The following is a 12,272-nucleotide window of genomic DNA, read 5'->3' on the forward strand; positions in this document are numbered from 1 at the left end:
TTTCCACACTCNGATCCTAACAAAAAATAAATAAATATATATATATATATATATAGAAATACTTTTAAAATAGCTATTGATATATTATTTTCAATATTTGAGTGTTTTTACCTTTGTTTTGGAATTTTAAATCTATTATTTGAATTTAGAAAATTATTTTTATTTATTTTTAATCCATGAAGATGATAAGCTCTAACAATGTTGGATTTTACGAAGCTAAAGGTCCTTCTAAAATCCTTGCAAACGTTCACAAAAGCTAATTTAACGAATTGATTCCAACCAAGAGCTGGTTAGAAGATGAATGACTCTTAGATCGAACTTGGAATCTATAATAGTCACTCTTAGATTCCAAGACGACTCACTCAACCAGGTTTGAAAAAGAATAACATCAAAAAAAGTACGAAGAAAACACAAAAGGTTTTATTTGTATTCAATAATGATTCTCAAACATGAATATTAGATGCCTTTCAAAAAAAGATAATCCAAACATAACGAACTTCATCTACAAACTACAACTACCAATAAAAACTAGTAAATACAAGTGAACGTGTTTTTTATTATTTTCTTATGATCTAAATAGTAAAAAAAAAAATTAATAAAAATTTTTAATATGAATTTTGAATTTAAAATTTAAAATTGTAAAATTATATTAAAAAACGAATTAATATAGTATTTTATATTAATTTATTTTTTGTTAAATTAAAAAATATATAATATAATTAAACTAACATAAGGTTCGAATTATTCGCTTAAATTTGTTGTATTAAAAAATATATATTATAAATTATAAAACAAAAATTATTTTATAATTTATAATTATTATTATTTTCTAAAACATCCTTTTTTTTTTCTTTTTTTTTTTTCTAAACCCTAATTTACCGCCACGCCTTTCCTTCCCATTACTAGCCACTGTATCTCGACTCTCCCCACGCCGCTCACCTCTTCTGCCTGACGCCATCTCAACGGCTGCCGCCGCACGTTGCAGTCTCAGCCTCCCGGCGATCTCACCGCCGCTCCCTCCGTTTCACAGTCTTTCGCCTCACCGAGTAATCAGCGTTACTTGCTTTGTTGTTGGTTTTTTTTTTTCTTATATATTTATTCTTCCAAATTAGGGTGTTCCAAACAAGGTTAATGTGCCATATCTGAAATTCCGATCAATTTTACTTCGGCACGTTCTCGATACATGCTTCTTCTAACCGGAATTTACTTTTTTTTTTATTGCGATTCGTCGAAACGGAAATGGATCCTTGGTTTTGATTCATTTCTGTCTTGTTTGTGTTCTGTGGAATTTTATCCGCTTTTCTTGATTTGTGTGTGATTTGCAATTTGGAATTTGGATCATTTGGCCGATGTGATGCTGTTTCTATAACTAGCCGGTGATTAAGGTGTAGATAATGATAAGTGATAACTAAGGTGAATGGCGTCATTTTCCGATTTCCGACTGATTAGATTGAATATTTCTCACCTTTTCCTTTTCTGTGATGGATTTTTCTTTCTCCGGCGAAGGTTTTTTTTGCTGATGGATTTTGTGCTGCTTCCTAGGTGATAACAGAGCAACGGACTGTAACAACACAAATTGCTTATGAAAACTCTATTCTTACGCAAGTCCTGCTGCACAAAATACAGTCCCCAACCTGTACCGTTTGGAATTTCATCGAGCTTGATCTTCTGTCTGTAGAAGCTTGTTGGCAGTAATTCAAACTCATTTTCGCAGATCGTTCTACTTCTGTTCCTATTGTTTGGAGTATTTTTGGGTCACAGCTGATTCTACAAGAGAGAGTCGAAAATGGCCTTTAGAGGAAAGGAAATGATGAAGAAGATATTGAAGAAGGTTGGAGAAAACAATCTTGCGCCTGGAGTGAAGGATTCATTGAAGAAATGTATTCCAGACTCCAAAATAGTGATGAATAGGGCTAAGCGCGGTATTTTTGCTGGCCGTCACATCCAATTCGGTAACCGTATCAGTGAAGATGGTGGCAACAAGTATGAACCTCTTTTCTTTCCTTTATTTTTTTCAAAATCTATGGTCGATTCTCTCTGAATTTGGATGCATTTTATTGATTTGCCGAATTCCGTGGTTCGAAACCATTAGTCCCTTTCCCAGTATGAGCATAGCTTAACGGTTAAAGGATATCATGTTAAGCCCAAGCCTGCCACTAGCCGATATTGTCCTCTTTGAGATTTCCCTATTGGGCTTCCCCTCAAGGTTTTAAAATGCATCTACTATGGAGAAGTTTCCACACTCTTGTAAGAAATGTTTCATCCCCCTCTCCAACCAATGTAGGATCTCACAATCCACCTCTTTGGAGGTCAGTGTGACACACCGCCCAGTGTCTGGCTCTGATACCATTTGTAATAGCCTAAGCCCACCGCTAACAGATATTGTCCTCTTTGAGATTTCCCTGCTGGGCTTCCTCTCAAGGTTTTAAAACGTGTCTACTAGGGAGAGGTTTCCACACCCTTATGTTTCGTTCCCCTCTCCAACCAATGTGGGATCTCATAATCCACCCCCTTGGAGGTCAGCGTCCTCACTGACACATCACCCGGTGTCTGGCTCTGATACCATTTGTAATAGTCTAAGCCCACCGCTAGCAGATATTGTCCTCTTTGGGATTTCTCTGTTACTATTTCAAAAATTCTTTACGTCTTTGTGTTCATGCTTCTGATTTTTTCTTATCTGTTTGTTGCTGCCTTCTTGATGAGTGTTTGGATTTTGGATGCGGGGTTAGCATATGAATCAATTGTTCTGCTAAAATTCTTAACCACACTACTTGATTACGACTTGTAGTTAGAATCAAGTGGAGATCTTGTAATTGCTTTGCTCTGAGGTTTTCATGCCCCACTCCTTTTGTCAATCTATGAACATGTGGAAGAACCCTAAGATAGGGTGATTGGGGGCGTAAAGTCGGGCTTCAGCGTGTGCCTCGCTTCCTAAGCCCAACAGCCCCGACCCTCTGTTTGACAACCCAAGTTCAATTAGAGAAACCAACCGGCTCGAACAACATCCTACTATTCAACCCCTCCATCGCTCACTATTTCAACCCAAGCTTCCTAAACTTGTGCCCCCAAATACAGAACCTGTGAACCCAAATGATCCATTAGAATTTGGGAAGAGAAAATGAACTTATAGTTGTGTTTCCTTCTGTGTGTGAACGTTATTGGTTTTTGCTTTATGTTTGTAGCCTTATATTTACATGTCAAGGGTATGCCTCTCTTGCTCTTGTATTCAGAAATTCGAGAGCACGATATAATAATTTCGTTTTCTTCCTTTGTTTCGGCCTTATGTCATATAAGGGTTCGGTGCGTTTTACGATTATTTACGATTATTTTGTCATGCTATCAATTTTCAATTTTGGAGTATTAGCCGTAATGTGCTGGTGCTTATAGGTCAAGAAGGAACTGGAAACCAAATGTCCAAGGGAAGCGACTTTTCAGTTATATTCTAGACCGCCATATTCGAGTTAAAGTCACCACTCATGCCCTTCGATGCATCGACAAGGCCGGTGGAATTGATGAGTATCTGCTGAAAACTCCATACCACAAAATGGACACTGAAATTGGGCTGTTTTGGAAGGCAAAAATCGAGAAGCTGTACGAAGAACTCGGGCAGATGGAGGTCGTTTTCTTCTCACCGGAGGACGAAGCTAAATTTGAACAGGGCTTTAGAGACCTGAAATTATCCGAGAGGGCAGCACGAAAGGAGGCGAGAAGACGGATGTATGGTAGTTCGACCCAACATGATCAGATCGAAGAGGGACAAGCAGACCGTGCTGAATCTAGCGAGGAAGTTGCAGGTTCCGAAGGAGGCTCCCATGGTGGTGATGGTCCACAGCAATGGGTATCCAACGCCTAATTAATTATAGGACGACTTTTTTTCCAACTTCTGAGTTCTTCAAGCCTTGACTCGTTCCTACCTTTTCACTGAAATCCTTTGTAGCTTATTTGTATTTGGTTTAATGTTATTAAATGTATTCAGATAGAAATGAGAATTGTTTTTTTTGGTAATTGAGATGTGAAATCTTAAAACTTATTGTTCAATAAGATTAGGCTTAATATATGATTTCCCCCATTTTTGTTTTCAACTTTTATGACTCTCTTCTTTTAGCTATGTATTTACTTTCTTCTCCAAACATTTAAGATCGTCTCATGTTTTGTACTACCCTATCACCCCCCGAAGATGTGGACGGTGAAGGCTTCTGGTCCCCCCTACATGATCGTGTTGCCTATTTATTTTTATTATTTTCAAGATTGAAGATTATCCCTTGAAGACTATCCCTTGAAGACTATCCCTGACTAACAGAGTCCTCTTTTTTTTTTTTTAAGACTTTGGATTAAGAAAGTAAAGTTTTTTTTTTTTTTTTTAATTATTTTTTATTCTTGATATCGAATAGAGGGAATTATTTGTTTTATTTTTTAAAATAAAGGTTTAAATGTTCCTCAAAAGTAAGTAGATACCAAACATATAAAATGCTGTTAATTGATAATTCTGTTTGGAACAGAAATAATGTTGTTATTTGTTAATTCTGGTGTGGAACAGTCTGTTAATTGTTATAATTCTGGTGTGGAACAGACTGTTAATTGTTAATTCTGTTGTGGAACATACTATTATTGCGAAAATCGGTGAATACAATCCAGAATATGAACCATAAAAGAAAATACCGACTAAATCGATCACAGGAATACCCTAAATCGATCACAGGAATGCCAGTACCTATTCTCCAAAGAGGAATCCTTTAAGTAGTCTCGGTCATTTGTCCCACTTCCCTCTCCATTTCATTAAGAATCCTTTAAGTAGTCTCAGTCATTTGTCCCACTTCCCTCTTCATTTCATTAAGGATCCTTTAAGTAGTCTCGGTCATTTGTCCCACTTCCCTCTCCATTTCATTAAGGGGTCATATTGTCCCACTTCCCTCCCCTTTTCATTAAGTGGTCATACAGACTATTATTGCGAAAATTAGTGAATACAATCCAGAATATAAACCATAAAAGAAAATACCAACTAAATCGATCACAGGAATACCCTAAATCGTGCCAGTTACAGAACCTATTATCCAAAGAGGAATCATTCCAATAGTCTCAGTCATTTGTCCCACTTCCCTCCCCATTTCATCAAGTGGTCGTGAGACCCTAAAAAAGAAACGGTAGGTACAGCTAGTCCGTGAACCGCCAACCATCGCACTGTAAAAAATAGGATAAGTTAGAACAAACTATTATTGCGAAAATCAGTAAATTTCATCTTTGGACCAAAAGCAGGCAAAGGTGGAATACCAGGTTCAGCATAGTTCATATTGATTAGATTAATCAACTAAGTTAAAAGTAAAAATTTAAAATTAATTTTCTAAAAATATTTTTTGATTAATTTACTTTATTTAATTTAAAATGTAGAATTAGTATTATCTTTGTTGGAATAAAATTATAATTTTTTTTTTAATTTACTTATATTCAGATTAATTAATCATAGTTGAAAATATGTATAATTTTTTAATTTCAAATCTCCAACATTTGGTAACCAAACGTAACACAATTTCTGTCGGAAATACTAATATTTATTTTATTTTATTTTGGAAATTAAAATATTTGTAATAACTTGGACAACAAGCTTAGCCTCTCCTCTCACACGTTTACTCCGACGGAAACCACGGCTGTGATCCGAAATCGTCACAGCGCGGTCATCCTATCAATATGCCCCCATTTTGTTAACTTCTAAGAAATTCCATTCTACTTTGAAGGTCGATGTTTTTTTTAATTTAATTTTAATTTATTTTAAAAGTAATTGTAATTTCCCACCTTCCATTTTTTCTCAATAAATGTGATTTAATAAAATAAAATAAATAAATTATTTTATCTTTATTTAATTTAGCTATTTTTTAAGTATTAAAAATTGGTAGAATTTTTAATTTTGTATTTAATCGGTAAATTACCTTTTAATTTTAATTTTTAAAATTTTGAAATTTGTCTCTTGAATTATTTTTCCTTTAAAATTTATTTTATTTTTATCTCTGTAAAAATTTAAATAAAGGGTAAAATTGTAATATTCGTTGTCTACTTATGAAATTCAAAGTCATAATAAATGGGACCACCTATGATTCAAACCCGACCCAAGTAATAGATTAAAAATATTCTTTTAAATTTACATAATATTACATAATTATTTTAATTTAGTGACTGTTAAAAGGAGTAATTCATTGAAAAAAAAAACAAAATAAAATTTCTAAAAATATTACGTTTAAATTATTTATAATAGACTTTTTTTTTTTTCGTCCAATAAAAAACAAACACGTTTATGGCGCATTTCGTATACCACGGCTGTGACCAGCAATCGTCACAGCTCTGTGATCCCATCAAATACGCCCCCATTTTCTCGACTACTAGGAAATTGTTAAATTTTTAATTTTAATTTATTTTTATATAATTTACCTCCAAATTAAGTTATATCCCTTTATTTTAAATTTTATATTTAATAAGTCTATTCAAAGTCTTGAGATTTTTTTATTTATTTATATTTTAATTTTTAATTTTGTGTATAATAAATTTATGAAGTTTTGTGTTTAATAATTTATTCTATTTAATTTTTTTAAAAAAAATAATTTTAATGATAGTGTGAATTTTAACAAATGGGAAAGTTGATAATTAAAATTGTAATTTATTTTTTAATTATTAAATTCTTTTAGTTGATAATTAAAATTTCGAGTGGGACCCACAGAAATGTTTAATTGTGTAATTAATTTATGTTTTATCTAAGAATTTTGGTGGTCACTACGTGTCAAGATCTGATTGGATAACCTCCAATATAATTTTTAAAATATTAATAATTGTGGATGGACTCCCTATAAATTCTTCATCCTTCGTTTTTGCTCTTCGTGTCTTCCGCTTCATTTTCGTTACACAAACTTCAAACATTTCATTTCACAGTCGATGGAAAAGGGGAAAATGGCAGAGAACGCAACGCCAATGGTGCTCCGCATGAAGAAGGCATTGACGAAACTCACTGCCTTCGTCCGCTTCTGTCACGTTTGCCGGCCGCCTTCCCGGCGGATGCGGTCATTCGATTCCGACGGTCAGACGGCAGGGCTGAGGAGTATCTTGGGAGACGAAAGCATCATTGAGAAATGCTCTGTGAGAAAGCTCGAGCGTGGTGAGAGTTCGAGGAATGGAAGCTGTGAAGACGATGTCGATCAGCGAGCGCAGATTTTCATCGACAATTTCCGCCGTCAATTGATGCTAGAAAGACAAATTTCTTTGAAATTGAGGTACTATGGTATTAATAGCTCTGAAATCGATTACGAAGCGAGATCTCCGCCGTTCTCGTCCTCGATTCGTTGAACGAATTTATTTTTCATATTGAAGTGAAATTGCTGTGTTGTTGAGTTCTGTAACGAAGTTAGCATGATTTTTGAGTGAAGTAAAACCGAAGAAATTCGGAAGAGAGTGCTTATTCCTGGAATTTTGATTTGTTGTGTGTTTTTGTCTTCTCGTTTAAGTTTCTCATCAGTTGTTCATGGCTTCAGTTTTCCAGATTTGTAATTGTTTATGCGTCGAATATATATTTATCACTTGAATGCTGTTAAATTCTTGATGAATTGAATTCTTCTGTTCTATTTGGATCTGTTGCTTAGAACAGTCTCTCAATAGTATGAACTCACCGAATAAAAAATTTGTGAAATACACGCAAAGTTCGCGGACTGCCCTGGTACTCTGTCCATGGCGAATTCCCGTCCTGAAACCAACATTTCTTCATTTGCACCAGGATTTCAATCTCTCTATATCGATATGAATATCACATTTTATTGAAATATCATAGAATTGAAACCTCTATATCGAAATGAATATCACATTCTAATTCTAACATTACTGCGATTGAGTGGTTCATTGGAAAATACATGAAATTCACTCAAGTTTTTGAAACCATAGGTGTTGTAAAGGTTGTTGAGAAGGTCGAGTATTATTATTGGTTAGAGTCAACTTTGTTAGCTGTTCAAACATATGAATATGTGTAGTGTTAGATCAAAAATCAAAAAGCTTATGAAATTACTCGTACATTCCTAAAATTTATAATATGAAAATGACATGATATAATAATAGTCAATAATTTGATATAAAGTTTCGTCATCTTTATTATATAAATATACATAAACATAATAATAAAAGTTAACTTGAGAGTTTAATTTTAATGATATAATTCGTAACAAATTAAAATGTTAACTATAGTTTTAATTTTTTTTTTTTAATGAAATGGAAATTGCTGACATGTCAATGGAAATATTACTAAATATATATTTTAAAAAATTGGACACTAAAATATTTGCCACGTAGACAAGAAGCTCTTGTTTGAGCAGACCGAACTACGGCTGTGATCCGTAATCGTCACAGCCCTGTCATCCCATCAAATGCACCCTCATTTTATCGACTGTATTGTAAAAAAAATAACTAAACAAAACTAAAAATATATATTAAAAATCATGAAACGTGGCAAAAGCCCATTGGACCTCTCCGATCAAGTTTTGTGGGCTTTCAAGACTTCAAGGATGGGCCTCAGGCGTGTTGTATTCATGGGCCTACTTGGACCGTAAAGCCCATTTCCTCTTTTATTATTTTCCAAAAATATTTAAATTTGCATCAATATATTATTTTTTAATTACTTATAAAAGTCAATCCAATCGGAGTTGAACTCGTGTCCTTACCTTCGTTTGGTCTCGTCAATTTCAACACGACTCAACTAGTTAAGATACTATACTTTCAACTCGCAGTTAGAGACTCGAGACTCGAACATATCGTTGAGCAAAAGAAATTGTTTTTAATAAATTTTAAATTTAGTCTATTTATTTTTAATAAAAAATGAATTTAAATTTAGTTATTCAAAGTAAGTATTACTTTTTTTTCAATTAAAAATATATAGAATAAAAGTAAAGATTTAAAATAAGGTGACTAAATTAAAATATATCTGAATCAAAAAATGTTTTAATGAATAATTTATTAAAGTGGGGGCCACATGACACGTGTCGAGATCACAAGGCTCAATTGGGAGTGCCAACGCTTAGAGATCATCGAAATAATAAACAATACTGGACCCCACAGGGTTGCGTAATTTTCCCCCGCCCATCCGTAGCTGATCGGGAGGAATATCCCCACTCGTGTGGTCCCCACTGGATTCGACTTCGTTATATCGTGCGTCCACTCGGCGATTTAGTCTCTTTACCTTTTATTTATTTTTAAATAATAATAATAATAATTTAGATCAAATTTGTTAATAATTTCGTTTGGTTGAATAAACATTTAAGTTATTTTTAAAATTTATTTTTTAAAAATTTTATTTCTCCAATAACATCTTAATTTCAAAAAAACAAAAACTAGTTATCGTACCTAAAATATATTCCATTTACTCGTATTAAAATTATAATGTAATAACAATTTAATTTTCGTATTTATTCGTAATAATTTAGTTATTATTGTAAAAATTATTGTTAAAATTTTAATAAATTTTGTTACGATCGAATATCAACCATATTTATAAATTACAAAAAATAATTAAATTATTATATCATATAAATTAATACTCTAGTGTAGAGATTAAATTATTATATATTGAGAATAGAAGGAAATAATTTTGAAATAATTAAATTAATTATATCATTTTAAAATTATTTTCCAATTCTTTTAGTCACACGTTTCAATTATAAAGTTATAAAAAATATATTAAACTAATTTTCAATGAAAAAAAAAAAAGAAAAAATAGAGAATAAACCTAACAAAAATAATTTTAACAATTTTTAAATTAGTCCCAACTATTTTAGATAATTTGTGATTGGTCCCTATATTTTGACTTTATTTGATTTTGGTCCATATATAAACAATTTAAGAATATATGTATTAAAATGAATAAAAAACAAATGTAAAGAAACCAACCAGTATTTATTTATTTATTTTTAAAAATTTATTAAAAAGAAAATATAGTTTTATTTATTTATTTATTTATTTATATATATATATAAATTTCTTTTGAAGGCGATTACTCGGCGATTTATTCCTTCTGTTCTACTCACCTCCATGTATTTAAAAGCTCCACACTCGTCGTCCTTCCCAGTTAGTATTTCGTTTCTGTATTGAGCTTCGAGTCGCCATGGGTTTGAAGGTAGGTTTCTCTCTCATTCTTCTTCTGAATTCTCAGATTCTTTACGTTATTAGCTTCGAAGCTCTCAATCCTTCTCTTTATGTCATTTTCTTGTTCGACCAGTAGTTGAATTCTTCGTTTAGAATGGGTGATTTGATGCCGAATGATTATGCTTTAGCTTTTCGTTGGTGATGATCTTGGCATTGAGTTAGGGTATTAGTGCAGATCGCAGCGTGTCTCTTGTTTTGCGTCATAGTTATGCATTGATAATATGTTAGATTTGTTGGACTTCGTTAGAATGATTTCTGTTGGATTTATCTTTTCAGATCTGTATATTTTTTAGTCGATCTGTGTTTTCCTTCCGAAGAATGAACGACATCTGGTCGTTCCAGATCGACAGATGTGAATCTTTTGGTTGTTTCCGAATTGATTGCTTGAGTTATTACACTGTTGCGGGACTCTAGATATTTAGGGCAATAGGTGCAGAGAATTGTAAGAACTTCATATATTTGTTGTTATATGGAACTAAAAGCACGCAGTCTGTATCACAACTTGATGAGGCTGAGTTCTGCAGGAGGAGTTTGAGGAGTATGCTGAGAAGGCAAAGACCTTGCCGGAGAACACAAGCAATGAAAACAAACTCATTCTCTATGGACTATACAAGCAGGCCACTGTTGGACCCGTGAACACTAGTAAGTACTGTCTTTCATTGAATATAATTTCTAAAGAAAAATTGTGTATAGATGGAATTATGTGATCAAATTCTCCAATTTAACCGTTTATTGCAACTATGACTGATTTGTAGGCCGACCTGGAGTGTTCAACCAGAGAGACAGAGCCAAATGGGATGCCTGGAAGGCTGTTGAAGGTAAGTTTTCTCAGAATTCAACACTATGAAATGGATTTTCTCTATTTTGCGATGACATTGAAATATGTTTACTCTTTTTTGCCATGAACTCTATTAGATTAAAGATTTGTAAAAAATGTACAACAGTGAGCTTGATTGAAGAGAATTAAATGTTTTTGCAGCAAAATCCAAGGATGATGCAATGAGCGACTACATCACGAAGGTGAAACAGTTACAAGAGGCAGCTGCTGCTAACTGATAAGTTTCTCTGATTATCTGTATGAACAATGATGTTGAAATAATCCTTGTTTTAAGTTCAGTACTTTTATCATATTTATCTAAATTGTGTAACAATGAACTATGTGCAAGTATTATTACTATTGGATTTCGCTAATGAATCTTCAACCTTTTAACCAAATTAATATACTTGGGCTTGTTAATTGCTTTTTTCATTTTTTCCATAAGTGTAGACAGTGTCAACAGGATTTGGAAACTAGAGTTTATTTTAGGATACTTGCAAAATTTCACAAATAAAGCTAATTGAACAATTTCATCTTTAGAGTCAGCCAAAGAACGGCTAAAGAACGTTCTCTTTAGACTTTCTCTTTCGAGCTTTTTTTCAAGATTTTAAAAATGCATCTGCTAGGGAGAGGTTTTCACACTTTTATAAAGAATGTTCCGTTCTCCTCTCCAACCGATGTGAGATCTCACTATCCACCCCCTTCAGGGCACGCTGACACTAGTTCTCTTCTCCAATCGACGTGAGATTTCACAATCCAACTCCTTCAGGGCCCAGTGTCGCACGTTTCTCTCTTTAATCGATATGGGATCTTACATCCACCCTCCTTCACAGTCCAGTGTCCTCACTGGCACACCACTCGGTGTCCACCCTCCTTCGAGATTCAATGTCATTGCTGGCACACTATCTGGTATCTGGTTCTGATACCATTTGTAACCGTTCAAATTCACTGCTATCAAATATTGTCTTTTTTGGGCTTTTTCTCAAAGTTTTTAAAACGCATATGATAGGGAGAGATTTCCACCCTCTTTTGCTATCAAATATTGTCCTCTATGGGCTTTTCCTCAAAGTTTTTAAAACGCATATGCTAAGGAGAGATTTCCACCCTCTTTTAAATAATGTTTTGTTCCCCTCTCCTACCGGCCTCATTAAGAACTATTGCCAGCAGCCCCATGATCCATTCAAACACTAGAATTACAGGTCTTGATAGGTCTTGATATCGCATGTGCACGTGGATGATACACTTATCATCTCAGATGAACCAGCAGATGTTACAACCCTGTTCATCATAATCAAAG

At 33.5% G+C, this 12,272-nt stretch overlaps 2 protein-coding genes across 2 annotated transcripts; both read left to right on the forward strand.

The window, feature by feature from the left end:
- The first annotated feature begins 864 nt into the window (after positions 1–864).
- LOC111810681 lies at positions 865–4,069 on the forward strand. The gene is made up of 3 exons (XM_023697426.1): positions 865–1,046; positions 1,543–1,983; positions 3,388–4,069. Exons 2-3 carry the CDS (start codon positions 1,787–1,789, stop codon positions 3,851–3,853), a joined length of 663 nt encoding a protein of 220 aa, XP_023553194.1. The 5' UTR covers positions 865–1,046; positions 1,543–1,786; the 3' UTR covers positions 3,854–4,069.
- Positions 4,070–10,001: 5,932 nt separating this feature from the next.
- Positions 10,002–11,376, forward strand: LOC111809697 (acyl-CoA-binding protein). The gene is made up of 4 exons (XM_023696080.1): positions 10,002–10,129; positions 10,683–10,800; positions 10,914–10,976; positions 11,138–11,376. The coding sequence occupies exons 1-4, from the start codon at positions 10,118–10,120 to the stop codon at positions 11,212–11,214; spliced, it is 270 nt and encodes an 89-aa protein (XP_023551848.1). The 5' UTR covers positions 10,002–10,117; the 3' UTR covers positions 11,215–11,376.
- The last annotated feature ends 896 nt before the right edge of the window (positions 11,377–12,272 follow it).

This window comes from Cucurbita pepo, chromosome LG14 (genome assembly GCF_002806865.2).
Source record: "Cucurbita pepo subsp. pepo cultivar mu-cu-16 chromosome LG14, ASM280686v2, whole genome shotgun sequence".
In the NCBI taxonomy this organism is placed as follows: Eukaryota; Viridiplantae; Streptophyta; class Magnoliopsida; order Cucurbitales; family Cucurbitaceae; genus Cucurbita; species Cucurbita pepo.

Coding starts and splice junctions, on each gene's coding strand:
- LOC111810681 (XM_023697426.1), top strand. CDS start 1,787: ATGGCCTTTAGAGGAAAGGAAATGATGAAGAAGATATTGAAGAAGGTT. Junction 1,984..3,387: donor AGTGAAGATGGTGGCAACAA/GTATGAACCTCT, acceptor TGGTGCTTATAG/GTCAAGAAGGAACTGGAAAC.
- LOC111809697 (XM_023696080.1), top strand. Junction 10,801..10,913: donor TGTTGGACCCGTGAACACTA/GTAAGTACTGTC, acceptor ACTGATTTGTAG/GCCGACCTGGAGTGTTCAAC. Junction 10,977..11,137: donor TGCCTGGAAGGCTGTTGAAG/GTAAGTTTTCTC, acceptor ATGTTTTTGCAG/CAAAATCCAAGGATGATGCA.